Genomic DNA, 19,000 nt, shown 5'->3' on the forward strand with positions numbered 1-19,000 from the left:
TAACCAGCATGCTTATGACCAGTGACCAGTGAGGGGTGAGACTTAAAATAGTCAAACTGCTAATATTTACAATAAACTAGAAGTACCTACCATAAACTTGATGTAAAGAGCGAAAGGTTGGGACTCAGGTTATCATCATTTGTAGTAATAACCACATTCAAAGAATTCTGCATTAGCTTTGGTAAAGAAACAATTTTTTATTGCAAATAGGTCTGGTGTGCTTTAATATTATGCATGTGACGGGATTTTGTGTGTGTGTACAGGCGGTTCAAGACAAGATAAACACTCACTGTGCTTATTCATGTAAAGAACACAGATGCATTATGGGCACTTTTCCCAATCAGAGTCAGTATACAATTGGTAACGTTGCTTTTGTGTAGAAGAGACTCTTGCGCACTGCTTCAGACTTGCAGTTAAAAGTTTCTCCTCTCCACATTGTTGGTACGTTTTCCTCCTGCTGTGTACCTCTACAGGTGTGCAAAAGTACCTTTTTCTTGTTGCTTTTGTGAGCCGTCGCTTGACATAATCAACATTTGTCTTCTTATGATTTGTCTGTTATTTGTCAATGTGCCTCAGTGTTTAGTAATTCATAGTTTGCTCAATATCCCCCTTTTCTGAACAATGTATTTATTGAAATTTGTTGGTGATAATTGGTGGTAAATCATACATCAGTTCCATCCCAAATCCATCACATACAGAATCAAGATGATACCAAGATAAACCCATCCAGTAACACAGAGGCATTATACAGACATAAGCTTTACTGTTTCTTCACCCTCTCAAACACATATCAATGCCACTCCCTACCTCAGCTGCTCCCTTCACATCTTCAAGTACCAGAAGAACGAGAAACTTACACCAAGGGGAAAATAAAACAAATGAAATATCCCCTTTATAATGAGACCAAGTGGTCGCAGTTGAATCTGGGACAAGGAACAGTGGTAGTAAAATGAAGTTGGCAGCTCCAGCAGCGGTGGAAAAGTCACAGGCAGATAAACTCAGACAATGCCACTGTTCAGCTGAGAGACGCACAACGGAAATAGTCAAATGAGGCACCAGGAGAGATAAACGTCATCAGAGCAGAGGCACGGTGAACTAACAAACAGTGCAGGGCGTACGGTGTGCTACTACTGTTTTGCACGCTGCCATTAAGGTGTGAGGATGGAGAGGAAGCAGGGCGTCGACCTGCAGACGGAGGCTTCAGACGGAGGCCTGAAGGAGCTGGTGCTGCGCTGGTTCACTGAGACGCAGGAGCCGCTCATCCTGCACAACGGCAACTTCCCCGACTGGTTTCAAGGCTTCACTGCCAGAAAGTAAGTAAAGAAAGTAAAGAGCTCTCTACCACAGGAAGAGAGCAGTGTGTAAGTGAAGAGAAATGTGATCTTACTTGGTGTCAGAGGTTGAAAGTAACTAAGTAGAGTTACTCAAGTACTGTACTTTTGAGGTACTGACACTTCACTTGAGTATTTCCATTTAGTGAGGGAAATATTGTACTTTTTACTCCATTACATTTATCTGATGGCTGCAGTTACTAGTTACTCTGCAGAATAAGGTTTTACCTGCAAAACATACAAAGCTCATAAAATATGTTGCATAGTTAGAGTTTAAACTCCCCAACAGTATATGAATATATACTTTTACTTTTGATACTTAAGTACATTTTACTGCTAATACTTCTATACTTTTACTTAAGTAAACTTTTGAATACAGAACGTTTACTTTTAATTAAGTATTTTTCCATTATGGTATTGCTACTTTTACTTAGGATTTGAGTACTTTTTCCATCACTGCTTGTTGTAGCTTTAAACTTTCCAATGCCTTGGCACATAAAGGTTGTATTCGTTCAGGTCTCGTGGGTTTCAGTACGCTTCAGCAGAGTTAAAACTGTGTTACTGAAACCTGAACATCTTACATCTTGCCTTGATGTTCTGTAACATTACACAGTTACCTCTGCCAAGGAAGATATGTTTTCACCGTTAGTTTGTTTATCTGTCTGTCAGCAGGATATGCCAAAAAAATATGATCCATGAAATTTGGTGGACAGATCGGCCTTGGGCCAAGATCTGATTTTGGTGATGATCCAGATCTGGGATTTCCAATAATCTTTTGTAACCATAACTATGAAACTAACAGAAATAGAGACTTGATTCCAAATCCTAAGGGAATGTTTGCCAAGAAATCAATTTAACTTAAAATCTAAGTGATAGGAATGATGTCTTTGGCTGTAACAGCAAGGTGGAGAATTGTTCAGTGTTGGTGGATGTTTGCGCTCTCTGAGTGCCTCCTAGTTGGTGTGTGTGAGAGTGAAAGATAAAGAGAGCTGAGAGAGAGAGGGAGGTTGTGAGAATATGGCAGTGTTATTTTTAAACCTAATTTGCCTGTGACGGTGTTTAATCGGTTCTGTCTACCTCTCTGCCCCAGGGATGCGGAAGATCTATTGAGAGATAAGACTCTGGGCTGTTTTCTCATTCGCCTCAGTGATAAAGCCATTGGCTACATCCTCTCCTACAAGTGAGGCAAACTAATACAAATAAACAGTATATTAAACAGTGCTTAACATAAATTGAGTGTGTGCTCCATTGTTGAAAGTTGAGAAAATGTCTCTTTACTGCCTTTGTGCCTCATCTCACTGCCTGTGCATTTCCTCCAAAGGGGACAAGACAGATGCCGCCATTTTGTTATCACCCAGAACCAAGCTGGACTGTTCGTCATTTCAGGAGACTGCCAGACTCACCGCAGTCTCCCGGACCTGATAGAGCACTACAGAGTCAGCCCCATCCAGCCCTTTGGAGAATACCTCACCTCCTGCTGTGATGACGTAAGGACAGGACCTGAACCTGAACCCAACAGGACCGTCCTGTACACAACACTGACCTTAAGTTTGACTGATTGATATGCTACTTCAATTGATACATCACCTAAAAGGTCAAGTGTCAGTGAAATTGTGGAAACTGACAATTTTGAACGTTCAATATTTAGGTTTTCCTCAAACAGAGATCCAAGACTAAGTTTAAAGCCCCAAACTGTAAATGCAGTTTGGTGTCAGTCTGTTGAAGCACTGTTGCCCCACTACTAGCTTTATCTATATTTTGATTAATTTGAGTAAAGATATTTTTCTCTCTCAAATTGATTCACTGAGTTTTTGATATAAAGACAGACATTATACATTTTTACATGTATTTGGATGCTGTAAAAGAATTATTTACACTGGCAAAGCCGAACAGGCCTGGAATTTTACTTAATACGTTATGGCAAAAAAGCTTATTGTCTGGTCAGAAAATCAGGTCAGATTTTGACAAAATTGGGAGGGATGATGCATTTTGACACTGGTTCTGGCATTTAAAAAAATGACACTGGTCAGCCTAATGGGAGCACTATAATTTAAGGCCAAAATTTAAAGGTCAAACGTGATATCTCAGACAGCACTGGGCTGATTTTGATGAAACTGGGAGGGATGATGCATTTTGTTAATGACTGCCCCAAGGAGTGCCTGCATCACTCATGGGGGACGGCATGTTTCACTTCTTTTCCTTGTTCAAGTCAAATTCCCTGATACATTTTGTGGCTATATCTGTACCTATTATATGGACAAATTAATTTTGAACTGGGACTTCAAAGATTGATACAGTGAAAATAATATTGCCCGTTGTTTGTATTTCAGAAAAATGCAGTTGAGCTGTACGATGTGGTGAAGTATGAGGCCAAACAGAAGTCTGGGGTGAGTGTCCAAGCTCTGCGGACTCTGTGGGACCAGAAGAGCGACCACAGCTGTGAGCAGAGGAGCGAGCGAGGGAATAATCACAGGATTCAGCAGCAAAATGAGCTTCCTGTTGTCCAGCCACCTGCACTGCCGCCTAAATCTAAAACCAGAAAGCTGAGGGAATCCATGTCTGTGGGAACCATGTCTCCCTCACAGGTATTATGAGAAGTATATGATTTCCTCTTGAAAACTGGACGAGATAGTTGAAGCATATCAGTGTTAAGTACTAGTGTTTATGAGCAGGAGAACCATGCAGCACATCATGTAGAGAAAAAAGTTTACGCTTCATCGAAATATTCTATTTAGTGCAAGGTGCAACTCACAACCTAATACAAAACTGTTCCAATAACTCCAATATTTTAAGTGATGACATTTGCAACCAAACTCTTATCCTTCTTAAAAAGTTAATTCTTATGAAAGTCTTTTTGTAATTCCTGATTTAATAGACATTTAACCTTGCTTAAACCTTAAAGCACAAATCGTCCCAAAGCCAGAAATCACATGTTGTTCTTGTGATCTCAGACAGATCTCAGACTGGAGAAACTAAGCTCTAAACAAGACATTTTTTAAAACATCAACTTTGTTTGACAGATGTGGGCCATAGATATGTGTAGCCTAATCAAGAACCACACTCTCACCAAATTGCATCACTCCAAGCCTCACAGAACGGGATCTCTGCGGAGTTTTCCTATTGTACCAAATTTTAGTTAAATATTATTAATGGGTTAATCATTTACATTTAGATTACATTTAATTGGAGAGCTAACTTACATGAACCAGAATATGTGCCTTTATACTGAAGCTGTAAAACCAGCCTCGGGACTGTCCCAATAAAGTTTAGTCTGGAGCAAGGTTAGACCAATATATCAATTTGCTGATACAGTATATTAGGCCAATATTGGCTGATATCTGCTATGTCGTCCAGAGCCGATCTGATGGAGGTTCCTCCCATATAAAACCCATCTGCAGTCAAATGTTATTTTCTTTGCACTTTATTTATTCAGTTAATTGTTCAGTAATGTTTTGTGTAAATTCATTCTTCATTTAAAGGCCTAATGTATCCCTGAGTTCCCCCTTCATTAGTCTGGGTTTCAATGGAGAGTTTTAGTGTCCCATGATGGTCTAAATTCTGTTTCAGAGGCTTTTACATCCTGCAAAGAAGAAAATTACAAGATTTTTTTGGCATGAAAATGATCAAATTTAAAGATAATGAATGACAGCTCTAAAGCCTCAAAAACCCATATCAGTTGAACCCTATTCTAGGTCTTCTGTTCTGTCAGTAGGTTACTTGATGACATCTTCAACAGAGCGTTGACTCTTGTTTCTAGCTTCAGGAGAAACGATGCTGAACTGCCCTAGAGAAGAGGAATAACATGAATTCTGTTCAGCATGGATTGTCCCTTTAATCCCTTCAACATTCACAGGGTAAATGGAACAATATATTCTCTTTCTTTCTGTGTTTCCTCTGGTAGGCCGTCCCTCCAGTCCCAAAAAGAGGTATCCCTCTGAGCCACTCCAGGAGCGAATCTTTCCCTGACAAGACCTCACATCCCGACGACACCCAGCACGCCCACATCGACCCGAACAGAGCGGAGAGATTGAGAAGGGATTCAAACCCGCTGCAGATGGATGACAGGGTCTGCTCCAACACAGGGGAAGACTCGTTATCGTTTAGCCCCGCCGACACGAGCCATCATGCGGATCTGAATCACAGCGTCGACCCCGGGGCCACGTACTCTGTGCTGACTCGGGTGGAGAACAGGAGCAAGTCTCTGCCTCGGCTGGATAAAAGCATGGAGGAGGAGGAGTACTCCAATCAGCTCGGCACCCCCGCACATTCACCCGCTACACCCAAGAGGCTCACCTGCCACACCTACTCCCTCCACGACCCCAGGGACAGCGCGAGATACAGCAGGTCAGAGCTCCAAGCTGACATGCAGGAGCTGCTGAAGTCCAACCCGCTTTACCAGGAGTCTGCTGGGCCCAGAGCGGGTTCAGCAGACGACGAGTACGCTGAGCTGTCCGAGGGCCCGAAGCCTCCCAGTCGCCGGCTCCCTGATGACACCTACGAGCAGATCCCAGGGGAGAGCACAGCCGTCCAGGGAAACACCTACGAGACGCTGGAGGACATGAAGACCAAGAAGTCCAAATCCACCTGGGGGAAAAATGTAAGTCAAACAGAGTGAGTTATTAATGGATAAGTTCAGCAATTTTGCACCTTTATATAATTTGTCTCTTACATACCTGTAGTACTTGGACCCCCAGAGAATATTGGCTCCGGAGTCAGCTGTCAGTTGAAACAGTCCAAACAGAGTTTGTCAAAATATCTCCAAAAAAGCCGTATGGGGCTCCACAGAGGAGTTGAGAGGAAACATGACTCAGTTCCACCAGCTTTCACTAATCAGGAAATCACAGAACTATTTTTCTCTCCTGCACAGACTGCTGTGGGGTGAAAGGTGGTTCCTGGCGGAGTGATCTAGTTTTGGACGGTCAGGTCAGATTATAAACAGTAGGGTTTGTTGGAAGACGATCCACTGAGTGGAAACGGTGCGGTGCTGCTGCTTTCCGGTTCGGATAGAAATACGTCGGTCAGTCTCCATATCGTTTTCACAGACTTTTTGGAGATATTTTGTCAAACACTTTGGACTCATTGTTAGCAGCAAGAGGCAACAGAGCTCGCTGTTTCAACTGACAGCTGACTCTGGAGCCAATATTGTCTGTGGGTCCAAGTACTACGTAAGAGACAAATTATATAAAGGTGCAAAATCAGCAAACTAATCCTTTAATGTTGCTGACAGTAGAAAAGTTTTTTTTATACAAATTATATTACACTCTGTTTTATGTTTGCAGAATATCAAATGGAGGAAATTCCTTCCCGAGTACAAGAAGAAATAAGAGCAACGTGAGAAACATACATAAAAAGATCAGGATGGAGCTAATTTTTTGGTCAAATATAGAATCAACTATTATTTGTTACTGACTGATATTTGTTGATTGCATACTGAAGTAAGAAAGAAAGTAAACAAAAGAAATGAGTATTACAAATAAACGAATGAAAGCTTTCACTAAGGTATTTTATCAAGTAAGCAAGCTGTGTGTGATGCCAATTAATTTCTTGTTCAAAGTTTTAAGCCCTACATTATTCCCTCTGTACATAAATCATCCAGCAATAATGGCGTCTCTGGACACCATTATGTGACATAGTATTTCATTATTTTTCCTTGTTTATTTATTGTTCATATTTTTATGTATCCTGTGGAGCATTTTGAAAATCTTTTAATAAATCTATAACTTACTATAGCAGTAGTTGTAGTAGCAGTAGTATTCTATTATTAATAATCCTCACTGTAAAAATGTTAAAAGGTTTCCGATCTCTTTCAATTTGTCTCTTTGCATTCCATGTTGCTGCATAATCATTTTACTTTTGCATATTTATGATTTTTCCATATGCTACAAGACCAAACTGTGCATATGTGAGGTAATTAACATGAAGTAAATTTTCACATTTTCACAAAATCTGAAATTATATGAATTTTGTCAAATAAAAATCTTTATTACAAACCTGTGCTGCAAGGAAGGAAAGAAAGATAATATTTATGGTGAAAATTGTTATTATTATTATTATTATTATTATTATTATTATTATTATTAATAAAAAAATACTAATGACTGACTTAATGGCTTGTTTGTACAGCCATACTGTACGGGCATAAAAATTGCACACAAAACATATAATGAACTACTTGGAAGGACTTGGACTTTAACAAACACATGGGTTTAAAACCCTCTGGTGAATATGTGGAAAGAGACTGGACACAGTTTTTAACTTACAAAAATGCCAAATAGAATAAAGGTTTTTTTTAACAGATTTTTGAGTTCTTTGGATCTCTCTTTTGTCCACGATTACCAGAGGAACCTTTTTATCCAAAGAGTACACAACAACACAGTCTTTAACATCAGAAACTAAGAAGCATTCCAGTTTAAACAATCACATCCCTCCAGAGTTGTCAACACCTTTGATGAAGGTGACTCAAAAAAAGTCAATCAAAAAAAGATTCCATGCAAACCGCTCATAACAACACAGTCAAACACAAAACACAGTAAATCACTTGAAAAGACTTCTATTTTTGTAGTGCTGCTGGCTTATTATTAGTATTATTACTGTATTCAGTTAGTTAATAGATAACCATGAGTCGTCTCTGCAGGTCCAGGCTGAGCTCCGGCTCACTGCTGCTCATGACTTCACAGCCTCCTGTGTGAGTCTTTGTGGCCAGTAGTTTTTTTCTTTCTTCCCTTACTTTCCCTTTCATTTTTTTCTGTCTCATTCTCTATCATCCCTTCTCTTTGCGAATCGAATGCCCCATCTCCTCCATCCCCAGCTTGTCTTTTGTGCGGGTCTTCCTCATGAGGCCGTCTCTGCCACCTCCCTCCTCTCAGTGAAGCGCTCTTTCTCCTTCTGAAATGCCTTCATCATCACACACTCTCCTGTCAGCTGTTTCTGAATTGTTTCCCTCTCCTTCTTGATGTTTTCTTTCTCCGTCTGAAAGGCCTCCCTCGTTATATTCATCTCTGTCACCTCTCTCTGAAGGGTCTTCGTCTCTTGAGGATTTTCCTCTCCATCTGAAAGGCCTTTCTCATTTTCTTAAGCTCTGTCTCCTCTTTCAAAAGGGCATCTCTTCCTATTATCGCTACCTCCTCCTCCCCATGAGAATCTGTTATTAATCTCATCTTTCCTTCTCTAGCCACTCTTCCTTCAGGATGAGACGCTCTCTCTCGCATGCCGACACCTCTTCTCTCTTCAGCTGTGCTCCAGCTCCTGCTTTGTGGCAATCTTCTTCAATAATTCATTGACACAGTTGACCCTCTAGAACAGGGACGGGCAACCGTGTCACCATGGAGGGCCGAGAGTCTGCAGATTTTCATCCTGACCAAACACTACAGCTGGTGATGTCACTGATTAGCTCACCTTCACGCAGAGAGGAGGAACTAATCAGTGAAATCACCTGCAGTAGTCTTTTGTTGGAATGAAAACCTGCAGACTCTCGGCTCTCCATGCCACGTTGCCTATCCCTGCTCTATAACGGCAACATTTGATGATAGCTAATACAGTAGGTTGTCTATAATGTGACACCTTGCAAGCCAGTGGTCCTCTATCTCTGCTCAAACTCTCTCTCTCTCCTCTCCACCTCTTTGTTCTCTCTGAGCAGGTGGACAGTCAGTCCGTGTCTCTGGCCTGGATGTTTTCTCTGTTCAGCTGGTGCGTTGTTGTTTCCAGCCTCTGCTTTCATTCACCAAAGTATTTCCATCTCTATCTAGAAGCATAAAAACACAACTGCAGCTGATATGCCATGTAGCATGGCAACTAATTGCACATACACACACAAGCTGAATTTCAATGAGTGGACAATGTGCCTTTATCCGTTGAAAGGTGACCAGGGTTTTACTGACAGCTGCCGTGTTTTGGATTTGTTTTACCTTTTAAATCCTTTCTTAAAAAGCATTTTTATGTACAGGCTCATAATTTCATTACTTTATTTCATCTTTACTGTGTCTTTATTGTATGCTGTTTTACTTTCTTGCACCTCTGTATTGCATTTTTTTTCTATTTTATTTACCTGTCTTAAATTTTTATCTACATTGAATTTATTTATTCACTTGCACTTTGTGACATTTTGTCTCTTTTGTGCTGTAAATCACCTTATAACATTTATTTGAATAAAATGCTACACAAATAAAGTTTATTATTATATTATTATTATTATTATTTCATTTATAGACCAGTGGCTCAGGACTGCAGCTTACAGCTTTATTAACACTTTTTCATGCAATGAGTGGATGCTTTCCTTGTGATTTGAACCTTCTTTGAACTTTCTTGAACATAAATGTAAATAATAATACATAATAATAATAATGATCAGCAGCAGCAGCAGCACCATCATCGTCATCATCTAGTAGTAATAGTAGTAGTGGGAACAGTGAGTGATGGGAAATGGAGGAAATGGAAAAGAGGTTGAGGAGTTGGAAGAGACAGCAGACACTCCGAGATACTCTTTATGGTGAACAATGATACAAATAATACAAATATACAAAGTAAGTGTGATCTAGACAAGAATTAAATGGAAAATGCAACACATCCTGTTCTAAAGAGCTTCAGCAACTTCTGTGTAATAAACATCTAGTAGCGACATCTCAAACATCTCCAGCTCTGTACCAAATACTGGATGACTGGAGGTGAGGGAGGAAGTTATTGAATTCAGCGCAGTTCCTTCGGATGTCCACTGGATGTCCTACTTCTCTCTGTATGCAGCCAGAGAAGAAGAAGAAGAAATTACGGAAGTACGGCTTCCAAACAGATTCCCGTTAGCTGGTTGTAAGAATAAAAGACAGTAGTTCGCGTTTTTTAAATTACTTCGAACTAAAACGTGGAATAGTCGTTACCCCATAAGACGATGGGCACTAGAGATGACGAATATGATTATTTGTTCAAAGGTAAAAAAAAAATATATTTGTTCGTTACTGCTGCTGTCTGCCTTCAGTCCTGTTGTGTTAGCCGAGTTAGCTGGCTGGCTAGTTTGTTTGCTAGTTCACGTTAGCTAGCTAGCTAACCAGGCCCACTGGCTAGCTGTCATGATTATGCTAGCCATCGTCAACCTTTGTGCTCTGATGGGTTTTCACCTAGCTTGCTTACTAATGTCAACTATCTGAATTAATTCACACGAAAACGAAGCAATTATATCTTACAACTGACAAACACAAATAAACCGCTAACATCTTATTTGAGCGATAGAGCGTTTTGACCATTGGCTATACGTTAGCTAATTGTAGCTAACAATTAGCTGATGAACAGTAGTTAGCTTGCTCGAACATCAGTGGCCGCAGAGTAGCTAACATCGGACACACCTAACGTTAACGGACTAGCTAACGTTGGACACACCTAACGTTAACGGTTATCGAAACGTTTCTGTAAGATCCAGCTAGCCCAACTGACATTACCGTCCGATTTGGATAATCAATCTTACAGAAACCCACAATGACAAAACCGAGCCTTAATTAACAGTGAATCAAGCGTCAACGAATAAGATTGGTGGGTGATGTTATAGCTAACGAGCTAGTTGTGTTACATTAAAAACTGCACTAACAAGCTTTCTTTGGCAAGCAGTTACGCTACAAAAGTAGACACTACTGGTAATGTACATGTGATAGGTGTTACTGCTAGGTTCCGCAGAGTCACTAATGTAATAACAGTGGAGATAACAGGTAAATAATTGTAGTTGTTAAGTAGTTTAAGGTAGCTTGTCACCATTCTGTGTTTCAGTGGTCTTGATTGGTGATTCGGGTGTGGGGAAGAGTAACCTGCTGTCCCGTTTTACACGCAATGAGTTCAACCTGGAGAGTAAAAGCACCATCGGCGTGGAGTTTGCCACACGCAGCATCCAGGTGGATGGCAAGACAGTGAAGGCACAGATCTGGGACACAGCTGGCCAGGAGCGCTACCGTGCCATCACATCTGCGTGAGTACAGAGTCGGAGGATAGCATCCACCTTTGCTCTATTCAGCTGATTTGTATCATACTTCATAGGACAGTACCTTGGTCATGTAACCCTCAACCATTATTGTATCAAGCAAAAAGCCCAATCAACATGGCCATGCAGAACAACGGAATTATGTCTCTTACAATCCATATCCACTTGTATGAGGGGTCATTTTGCTGAAATCCTTTTTAGAAGATGCGTGTGGACATTTGGGCCCTACTGACGTTCATTAACAGTAGTATCCAGTGTTAATATGACAGTTGCTTTCATCAGTATCGATGTATTAATGGACGACTTTATAGTTATTGAAAAATTACTATCACAGGAAATGAATCATTTTTTTCACCCACTCCCTTCATTGATTTCCGGTGCAAGTTGATGTATTTGAAAGGTAATTTAGAGATGCTTAGCTACACAGCTATTGATTATCAGATATTGCCCTTTGAAACAGCAGCTTGCAGACGCATCCCAAGATTCCTTGCACATAGAAGAGGACAGTAATAGGACACCATGTGGATCAGTGGACAAAGGCTTGATTTATACTCTGCATGATCCATGATATCTTTTGAGCACAGCACATCTGAATGTGCAAAGCTTTTTTAGTCCTGTGGTTAGTGGTACAGAACACATGTACAACATATCCAGCTGTATCACTTCATTTTGCCACCGGTGACCTCTTGTGTGTTTTGGTATGTTTTCTACCAGACCAATGTAACGTTTTTTGTCATGGGTGGTACATGTTTTCTGTGCAGATCACCTCTACAATGTACAGAATGCGAATTCCCACAGCAGACCTGTTTTCCTATACAAAACACAAAGATGTTAGTAACCTCAAGGCACATACCATGTACTCATGATGTTGTGATTCTGCACCCAGCTCACAACCTCATTGCATAGCATCTTGTTTTTCGCTCTCCTTTCCTGCCAACCCACACTAAACTCTCCAGTAAAGCAGAGATGCCTTAATAATGCCTAGCTGTTCAACATAAGACAGGCAGGTAAAGCACAGATGACCTGCCCTTATACTGAGTGTGACTAATAAAATTGCCTGAATAACGATTGGAGAGGATGAAATCAGATTACCAATATAGTCGGTCTATAATCTGTTCCAGTGCATTTGCTGTGATGATATTAGTATGATTAGGGCTAGGTGATAATTCAATATAAGTGTTTATCGTCTTTCAGTGGAATCGTATCATGATGATATGGTGATTTTGGGTTATCGTGACGCACAATTCTGCTGTCTAAATCGATGATAACAAGCTAATTTTATTTAAAAATTCTGTCAAAATGAGGTATGAAACATTTTAAGGAATATTATTTGAAAATTTCCGTTTTGTTTGACATCACACCTAACATTACCATTCGGTTCAACGGGATGAAAATTCATTTGATTATTTAACATATGAATTTGCATACGTGAGCCATATCGTGATAATTATCGATATCAAAAACAAATCCTCATTATTATTATTAAGGATTATCGCGATATTGATTACAACCATACCGCCCAGCCCTAAATATGACGACGACCACCATTCTAAAGCCTCATCCTCTTCCCCTCCCCGTGCCTCTGCCACCCATCCAGGTATTACCGCGGGGCGGTGGGAGCTCTGCTGGTCTATGACATCGCCAAGCACCTGACCTATGAGAATGTGGAGCGCTGGTTGAAGGAGCTGAGAGATCACGCTGACAGCAACATCGTCATCATGCTGGTAGGCAACAAGAGCGACCTGCGCCACCTGCGGGCCGTGCCCACCGACGAGGCCCGGGCATTCGCTGGTGAGCTTGTCACGTGTTTTATTGTAGAGAAATGAATTGGGCTACCTTTGCAGATGTGAATCACATTTAATTATTAATTGCTCAGAGGTTAAGTATCTTATACAAAGTGGGACATTTTTGAATTATTGGGAATTATACAGTGAAAATAATAATAGAGATAAAATGCATACAGCTGTAGTTTTTGTGTAATGCAGTGAAGAGTCTGAAACTGTGTGCAACTAGAGTTGTTCCGATACCGATACCAGTATCAGAAATGCCTCTGATACAACCTAAAATGCTGGATCGGGTATCGAGTACGGGGAGTATATGCACCGATCCAATATCACGTAATTTATTAGCCCTGAAAAAAATCAACTTTAAAGTAGTTTCACCCGGATAGAACGGCCATTTTCCCAGAAATGTATACTTATATACTAAATTTATACTGTTACTGAACTATTTAAAATTTTAAATGTCTTTTATTTCACTAAATTGTGGCTGCACTTTAACAGTTTTTTAAAGGAATTGTTATTTATTCCTAGATTTATTCCTAGATTCCTTAGATTCTTTTTCAGTTATGACTGACTGTCAAACTAGATAATAAAGTTCTGTGGCATTCATTCTCTGTATGTATTTGTTCATGTTTTACAAAGGGTTTAACCTGAGCCAGGCCATACAACAATGATAGCAATCATATCACATCCATACAGGGTTAGTAGTATACAGCTGTTCAAAAATAATAATAATATATTTATTTTTTTAATGCACTGGTATCGGATTGGTAGCCTACTAGGTATCGGCCGATACGCAAGTTCAGGTATCGGAATCGGTATTGGGAAGGAAAAAATGGTATCGGAACATCTCTATGTGCAACTCTGGTTGGTGCAAGTTGCACAATTGCATATTTGTGTTTCATGAGTCAAACTCCCCTGCCATCCGTGGAATGTTACATATTTGATATACTGATAACGTTCCCTGGTTCTGTCTTTGCCCTGCAGAGAAGAATGGTCTATCTTTCCTCGAGACGTCGGCCCTGGATTCAACTAACGTTGAGACAGCCTTCCAGACCATTCTTACAGGTGTGTGTGTGCGCCTTCAGCCTTCAGGAGGATCCTTACTCCAAAAATACCTGTCCCATCCCATTCCGATGTCCACATTCATCCCCGAAATAGTCCTGACAAGCAGGGAATCCGCTGGTCTAGAAAAGAATTGTCTCACTTGGCTTAAAAACACAGTTAAAAACGACATATGAGACGCAGGCCAAACAAACTTTATTGAGGAAATGACAGACAATTGAATAGTTATTTGTGCAACACATATCTTTTGCATCACTGCTCATAACTGTCCTTTTTATGACTGTGATAACGATAATAGGGAAGTCAGGTGTCTGGTGGACTTCTCTTGCCGGGGAGTGGAACACACACACAAACACATCAATACAACAGAGTCATAATGGATTAACGTCATCACATAGTGTAGTTTGACTGTCTTATCTTTTTAGGAACTTCAAACCTTTTGCTATCATGAGCGGCCTGACCAACTTAGATAATAAGATAATGCTGGTGTTTCTTAAGTTTGTGCTGATGGTCTAGATTCCCCTCTCCTCTCCGTTCTTCCTCTCCGGTGTCTGCATACAGTCAGTATAGTTGCAGATATCAGGCTCGTTTTCCTCCCTTTAGAAGAAGCCATTTGCTGCCATTCATTCTTGTCCAGTATGAAAAACAACTTCCACATGAAGCCTTCATTTGGTTTGGTCAAACTTTGTGTTTTATCCTTATTTAGTGCTGAGTTGAGTGTTTTCATACCAGTGCTGTAACGTTCCGCTCTGCCTCCAGTCAATCAGCTGACACCCACGGGATGAAGTGGAAGTCTCTACCAGGAAATAATCCCTCAAAAACATGCCGCCATATAAACTTTACTGTCACATCCATGAATTTTTATTTGGTCGTCTTTGTTAGCTGGAACAGCAGTTAATTTCAAGCTAGGTTTGAAACGGTAAAGTCGGTGTTTTAGAAATGACGAAAAACAAGTAAATGTAACAAGCAAACAGTAAACATGTTGTCCCCCACCAGTGATGTAGTTCCACCCTTGGGTCAGTCAGTGATTGCTGAGTGTACTTGAAATATGAGTGAAATTGTATAAGCATTTTCGTATGGACAATGAAAGGACAGATTGACCATATATTTCTGTTGCCTACTCTCCTCAGAATTAGGCTTACAAGTTATATCTTGAAATGTAGTAACTGTAATTGTCCTGTTTTTACTCAATACAGTACAAAATATAACTACAATACGCAATAAATACAACCCGTACATTACACAATGTACACTAGAATACAATTTATAATACAATATACAGTATAACATACAACACCAGGAGCGTGAGTGTTATGAATAATATGAATGCTAAATGATAAGTGACATATGGTATTGCACAGTAGGTAAGTGGTAATATGATATAAGTAGTCAACACTGACGGCACAGTGGCAGTGCAGTGATGAGTGCAATAACAGTACAACAGTCCAACAGCTGTACAATAACTACAGTGTCTTGTGGTTAGAGGTTTGCCCAAAAATTCTCCATTGACTCTCACTTCAACACATCAACCCAGTCTGATGTCGTGTGTGTGTAGCGTGTAGCGTGTGTAGACTATTATGTTACCTATGATAACTTTAACTGTATTGCTTTACCACTGAGTCCCCATTCATTGTCCCCCACATTGTATGATAAGTTTAACTGTATGACCTGCTTTACCACTGAGTCACCATTCATTGTCAATGCCGCCCCCTAGCGGCACAAAGTCAGCGTTACATTGACATTGACATACACTAACGAACGAACGAACTAACGGACAGAGACTGATCCATAGTCCCCGCTTTGGTGGGGGACAAAAATCTAATAACATAAGAGTAAATGGGCTGCAACTCAAAATGACACCAGTATTCTCCTTTAATTTGACCTTATCCCCCCCCCCCCCCCCCTCCCCTCCCCTCCCCCCCATCAGAGATCTACCGTATCGTCTCCCAGAAGCAGATGTCGGAGCGTCAGGAGAGCGACATGTCCCCCAGCAACAACGTGGTCAACATCCAGGTGCAGCCCACTGAGAACAAACCAAAGATGCAGTGCTGTCAGAACATCTAGCCCAGCCATGTTTCTGCTACTACCCCCCCCTCCCTCCTCCTCCTCTTAGATCCACAGCCCTCGCCTCCTTCCCCTCTCCTCATCCCTAGCTGCCCCGTCTCACAACTTTTCAACCCCCCGCCCTCAAAAAAAATAAATAAAAAATAGACTGCCTTGGTATACTGTGTGGTGTGGAAGGGATGGAGCTGTAGCTTCAAGGCTCTGACTCTTAACTCTGCACCATCCCGTACCTGCCCCTCCTCCCCCCGCCCCCCCCTCCCCCCCAGGTAAAATATCCCAGTCTAGGAAGTCACCCTGTGGGGCGGCCCACAAGCTGAGCCCCTCCGTCTTTAGGCTACTGCAGGGCGGCAGGCAGCAGGCATTTCTTATCACTTTAGATTTCATTACTGTAGATGCGCTGACATGTCACAAAAATGTCTTAATATATGAATGTGATTTGTTTTTCCTGTTCTCGTTTATTCCTTTTTCTTCCATTTTGTGCTCCTGTTGATTTCCACTGTTTTTTTTTAATTGATCTTTCTCTATATTGTATCATATATTTACTAATGGGTATATATGAATTTAAAGCACATCAAAGTTGCTCTGAAGTGTATTCCTATATACAAGCTTCTCTTCTCCTGTCATTTTTAGGCTAGCCCCTCCCCCCTCCTCTTTAGTGCAATGTACTGTTTGGAAACCATTTGGATGTATCGAGCACAGTGTAGAAATGTGTGCTCCCTTGCGGTAGTGTAATACGATTGATCTGATTGCTGTGAATATAATGCTAGTGAAACATAGAACCTTTGCATTAGCTGAGCTTCAAATTGCGCCATGGAAAGGCCAGATGTAAACTAGCATGTAGCGAGCAGCTTTGTAAGCGTTGTCACTTTGTTTACAGTAGGTGACAAGTTCAGGCCAGCTTTGCATGTTTTTTTTTAAAGATGGCACTCTGCTGTGTTGCATGTTTTTATCAGGTGAAAGACTCAATCTGGACTGAATATGGAACACTGTCATTGCCTTGAGGGTGTGTAATTTTAGGCTGTCACCATGCCAATGAAAACTGAACACGACTCCTGTACATTTGGATATCCATTTAAATAACTTTGTCCCACTTCCATTCTCAGTGCAGCTTCACACACAGGGATGCTGTCCTCTAGTGGTGCTTGTGCTTAGAAGGATTTTCTAATTGAAGGCACTTTGGTCCATTGGGCTTTCCTGGTTCAACATTAGGCAATTAGTATGCATACATTTTTGTTTTATAGCAAACAACATATATTTGACTATGACTATGCAGAAAATAGCAAATGGCTGTTTGGATTTATTGTTTTTTTTTTCTTTTCTTTTTTTGTGTACCTCCTATAGCAAATGAAGGATTTAAGGAGCAAAAGTTAATGAGTAATTGAGGTAGTATTCCAGCGTGACATTCCTATGATACATTCAATATTACAATCAAAAATCTCCTTTAGTTAAGCAATCGTGCTTCACATGTAACCACAGAACTACAGCTGGGACTGCACATGAGAAAGCAAGCAAATGGAGAATGTCTTTCACTTGGTAGTTTGGATTTCATGAGCGTGAATTTAGCAAAATCTTGCACTGAACCTTAATGGATGTCTATAAAAACATGCTTTCTTGTCTAGGATTAGGTTTCATCTGCATATGGAAAAACTGGACCTTTTTTCGTTAGATTGGATATACCATTAGTAAACAGTTAAACATTAGTAAAGCATTAACAGTGCCACTGTTCAAAAACCAAAATATGTTTTAACACTGCAGAATGCAGCACGTCTGAGTGTCTCTCACACCACTCTGTTTCCTCCCTCTGGCTCTGCCAGGCTGAGTCTCAAAGTCCTTCCTTAGATCCTTAGTGCTCTCCACTGACGTTCTGGAGACGGTGGTTGATGTCAGGTGAAGTTCCTCCTCTCTTTGTCTCCAGTGTTGAGCTTTGAGAGTGGTAAAGGCAGAACTCAAGGAATCAAGGAATTATTTTAGTGATTCAACCTCAGACAGTCTCGCTAGCTTCTCTTCACAGTGCCTACTCCACCACGCATCCCAGTCCAAAACCTCATCCACTAACCTGCTAACATGCCCTTATATTCGCCTTCTCCTTAACTATCTAACCAACAACCTGGCTTCTGTCTGTCCCATGGGGCGTGAGAAGACAGGTAGCCATGTTGTCCTGTGTCACTATCACATAAAGCCTATGTACACCGAGCTGCCTCTGACTTCAACACAATGCATGGCTTTTTGTACAACTCCAACTCCATGTCATAATGCCTTATGTAGCTAACATTGTCATTACTGTTCATGCAATCTGCTGAGGGTTAGGGTTAGGCTTAGCTAGCTAGGATGACATGCTAACAATTGTCTTGAGCTAATTCTTGTGACCAGTCCAGTCGTTGAACTATGACAGAAGCCTCGCTAACAAACTACTTGCTAATATTCAAGAGTGTGTGTTCTGTTGACTTTCCAGGTTATAGCTGTATCAGTGTGTGATGGTGTTTGGCGGACATATACAATGCCTGAACATGGTGTGTGTGTATGTATGTTTAGAGGCAGAGGTTAGGTCGGTAGCTCTGGAGTGTGTGAGCCTGGCTGGCAGTGCCAATGGCGTTTCTCTGAACAGACGGCACTGCCAGCCCGGCCTCTCCAGACACACTAGCTAGCAATCTGTGGACGTGTAGAGAAGTGATTCCTTTCTTCTGAAAAATGATTTATGATCCTTTCTCATATACCTCCATTGTTCTATGTTTTTTTTTAAGAAGTGTGTTTTAATTTTTCTTTTTGTTTTTTCGTTTGTTTTTTTTTTCATTTTGAACTATATTGAA

General features: G+C 40.8%; 2 protein-coding genes across 3 annotated transcripts; both read left to right on the forward strand.

The window, feature by feature from the left end:
- Positions 1 to 1,161: 1,161 nt before the first annotated feature.
- On the forward strand, positions 1,162 to 7,056 carry LOC139656777 (SH2 domain-containing protein 7-like). Its single transcript, XM_071534399.1, has 6 exons — positions 1,162 to 1,313; positions 2,422 to 2,511; positions 2,653 to 2,818; positions 3,662 to 3,916; positions 5,233 to 5,928; positions 6,611 to 7,056. The coding sequence occupies exons 1-6, from the start codon at positions 1,162 to 1,164 to the stop codon at positions 6,653 to 6,655; spliced, it is 1,404 nt and encodes a 467-aa protein (XP_071390500.1). The 3' UTR covers positions 6,656 to 7,056.
- On the forward strand, positions 6,246 to 18,929 carry rab11a (RAB11a, member RAS oncogene family). Of its 2 annotated transcripts, XM_071534405.1 has the most exons (6): positions 6,246 to 6,254; positions 10,207 to 10,249; positions 11,076 to 11,271; positions 12,881 to 13,074; positions 14,052 to 14,132; positions 16,057 to 18,929. In XM_071534405.1, the coding sequence occupies exons 2-6, from the start codon at positions 10,210 to 10,212 to the stop codon at positions 16,191 to 16,193; spliced, it is 648 nt and encodes a 215-aa protein (XP_071390506.1). In that variant the 5' UTR covers positions 6,246 to 6,254; positions 10,207 to 10,209; the 3' UTR covers positions 16,194 to 18,929. The 2 variants fall into 2 exon arrangements, with proteins under 2 accessions (XP_071390506.1, XP_071390505.1); XM_071534404.1 differs by lacking the exon at positions 6,246 to 6,254 and having other exon boundaries at positions 10,114 to 10,249.
- The last annotated feature ends 71 nt before the right edge of the window (positions 18,930 to 19,000 follow it).

The sequence above is a fragment of the Centroberyx affinis genome, unplaced genomic scaffold (genome assembly GCF_046629955.1).
Source record: "Centroberyx affinis isolate AG114_WGS23_722 - 3 ecotype Tasmania unplaced genomic scaffold, CSIRO-AGI_Caff_v1 ptg002536l_1, whole genome shotgun sequence".
NCBI classification, from domain to species: domain Eukaryota; kingdom Metazoa; phylum Chordata; class Actinopteri; order Beryciformes; family Berycidae; genus Centroberyx; species Centroberyx affinis.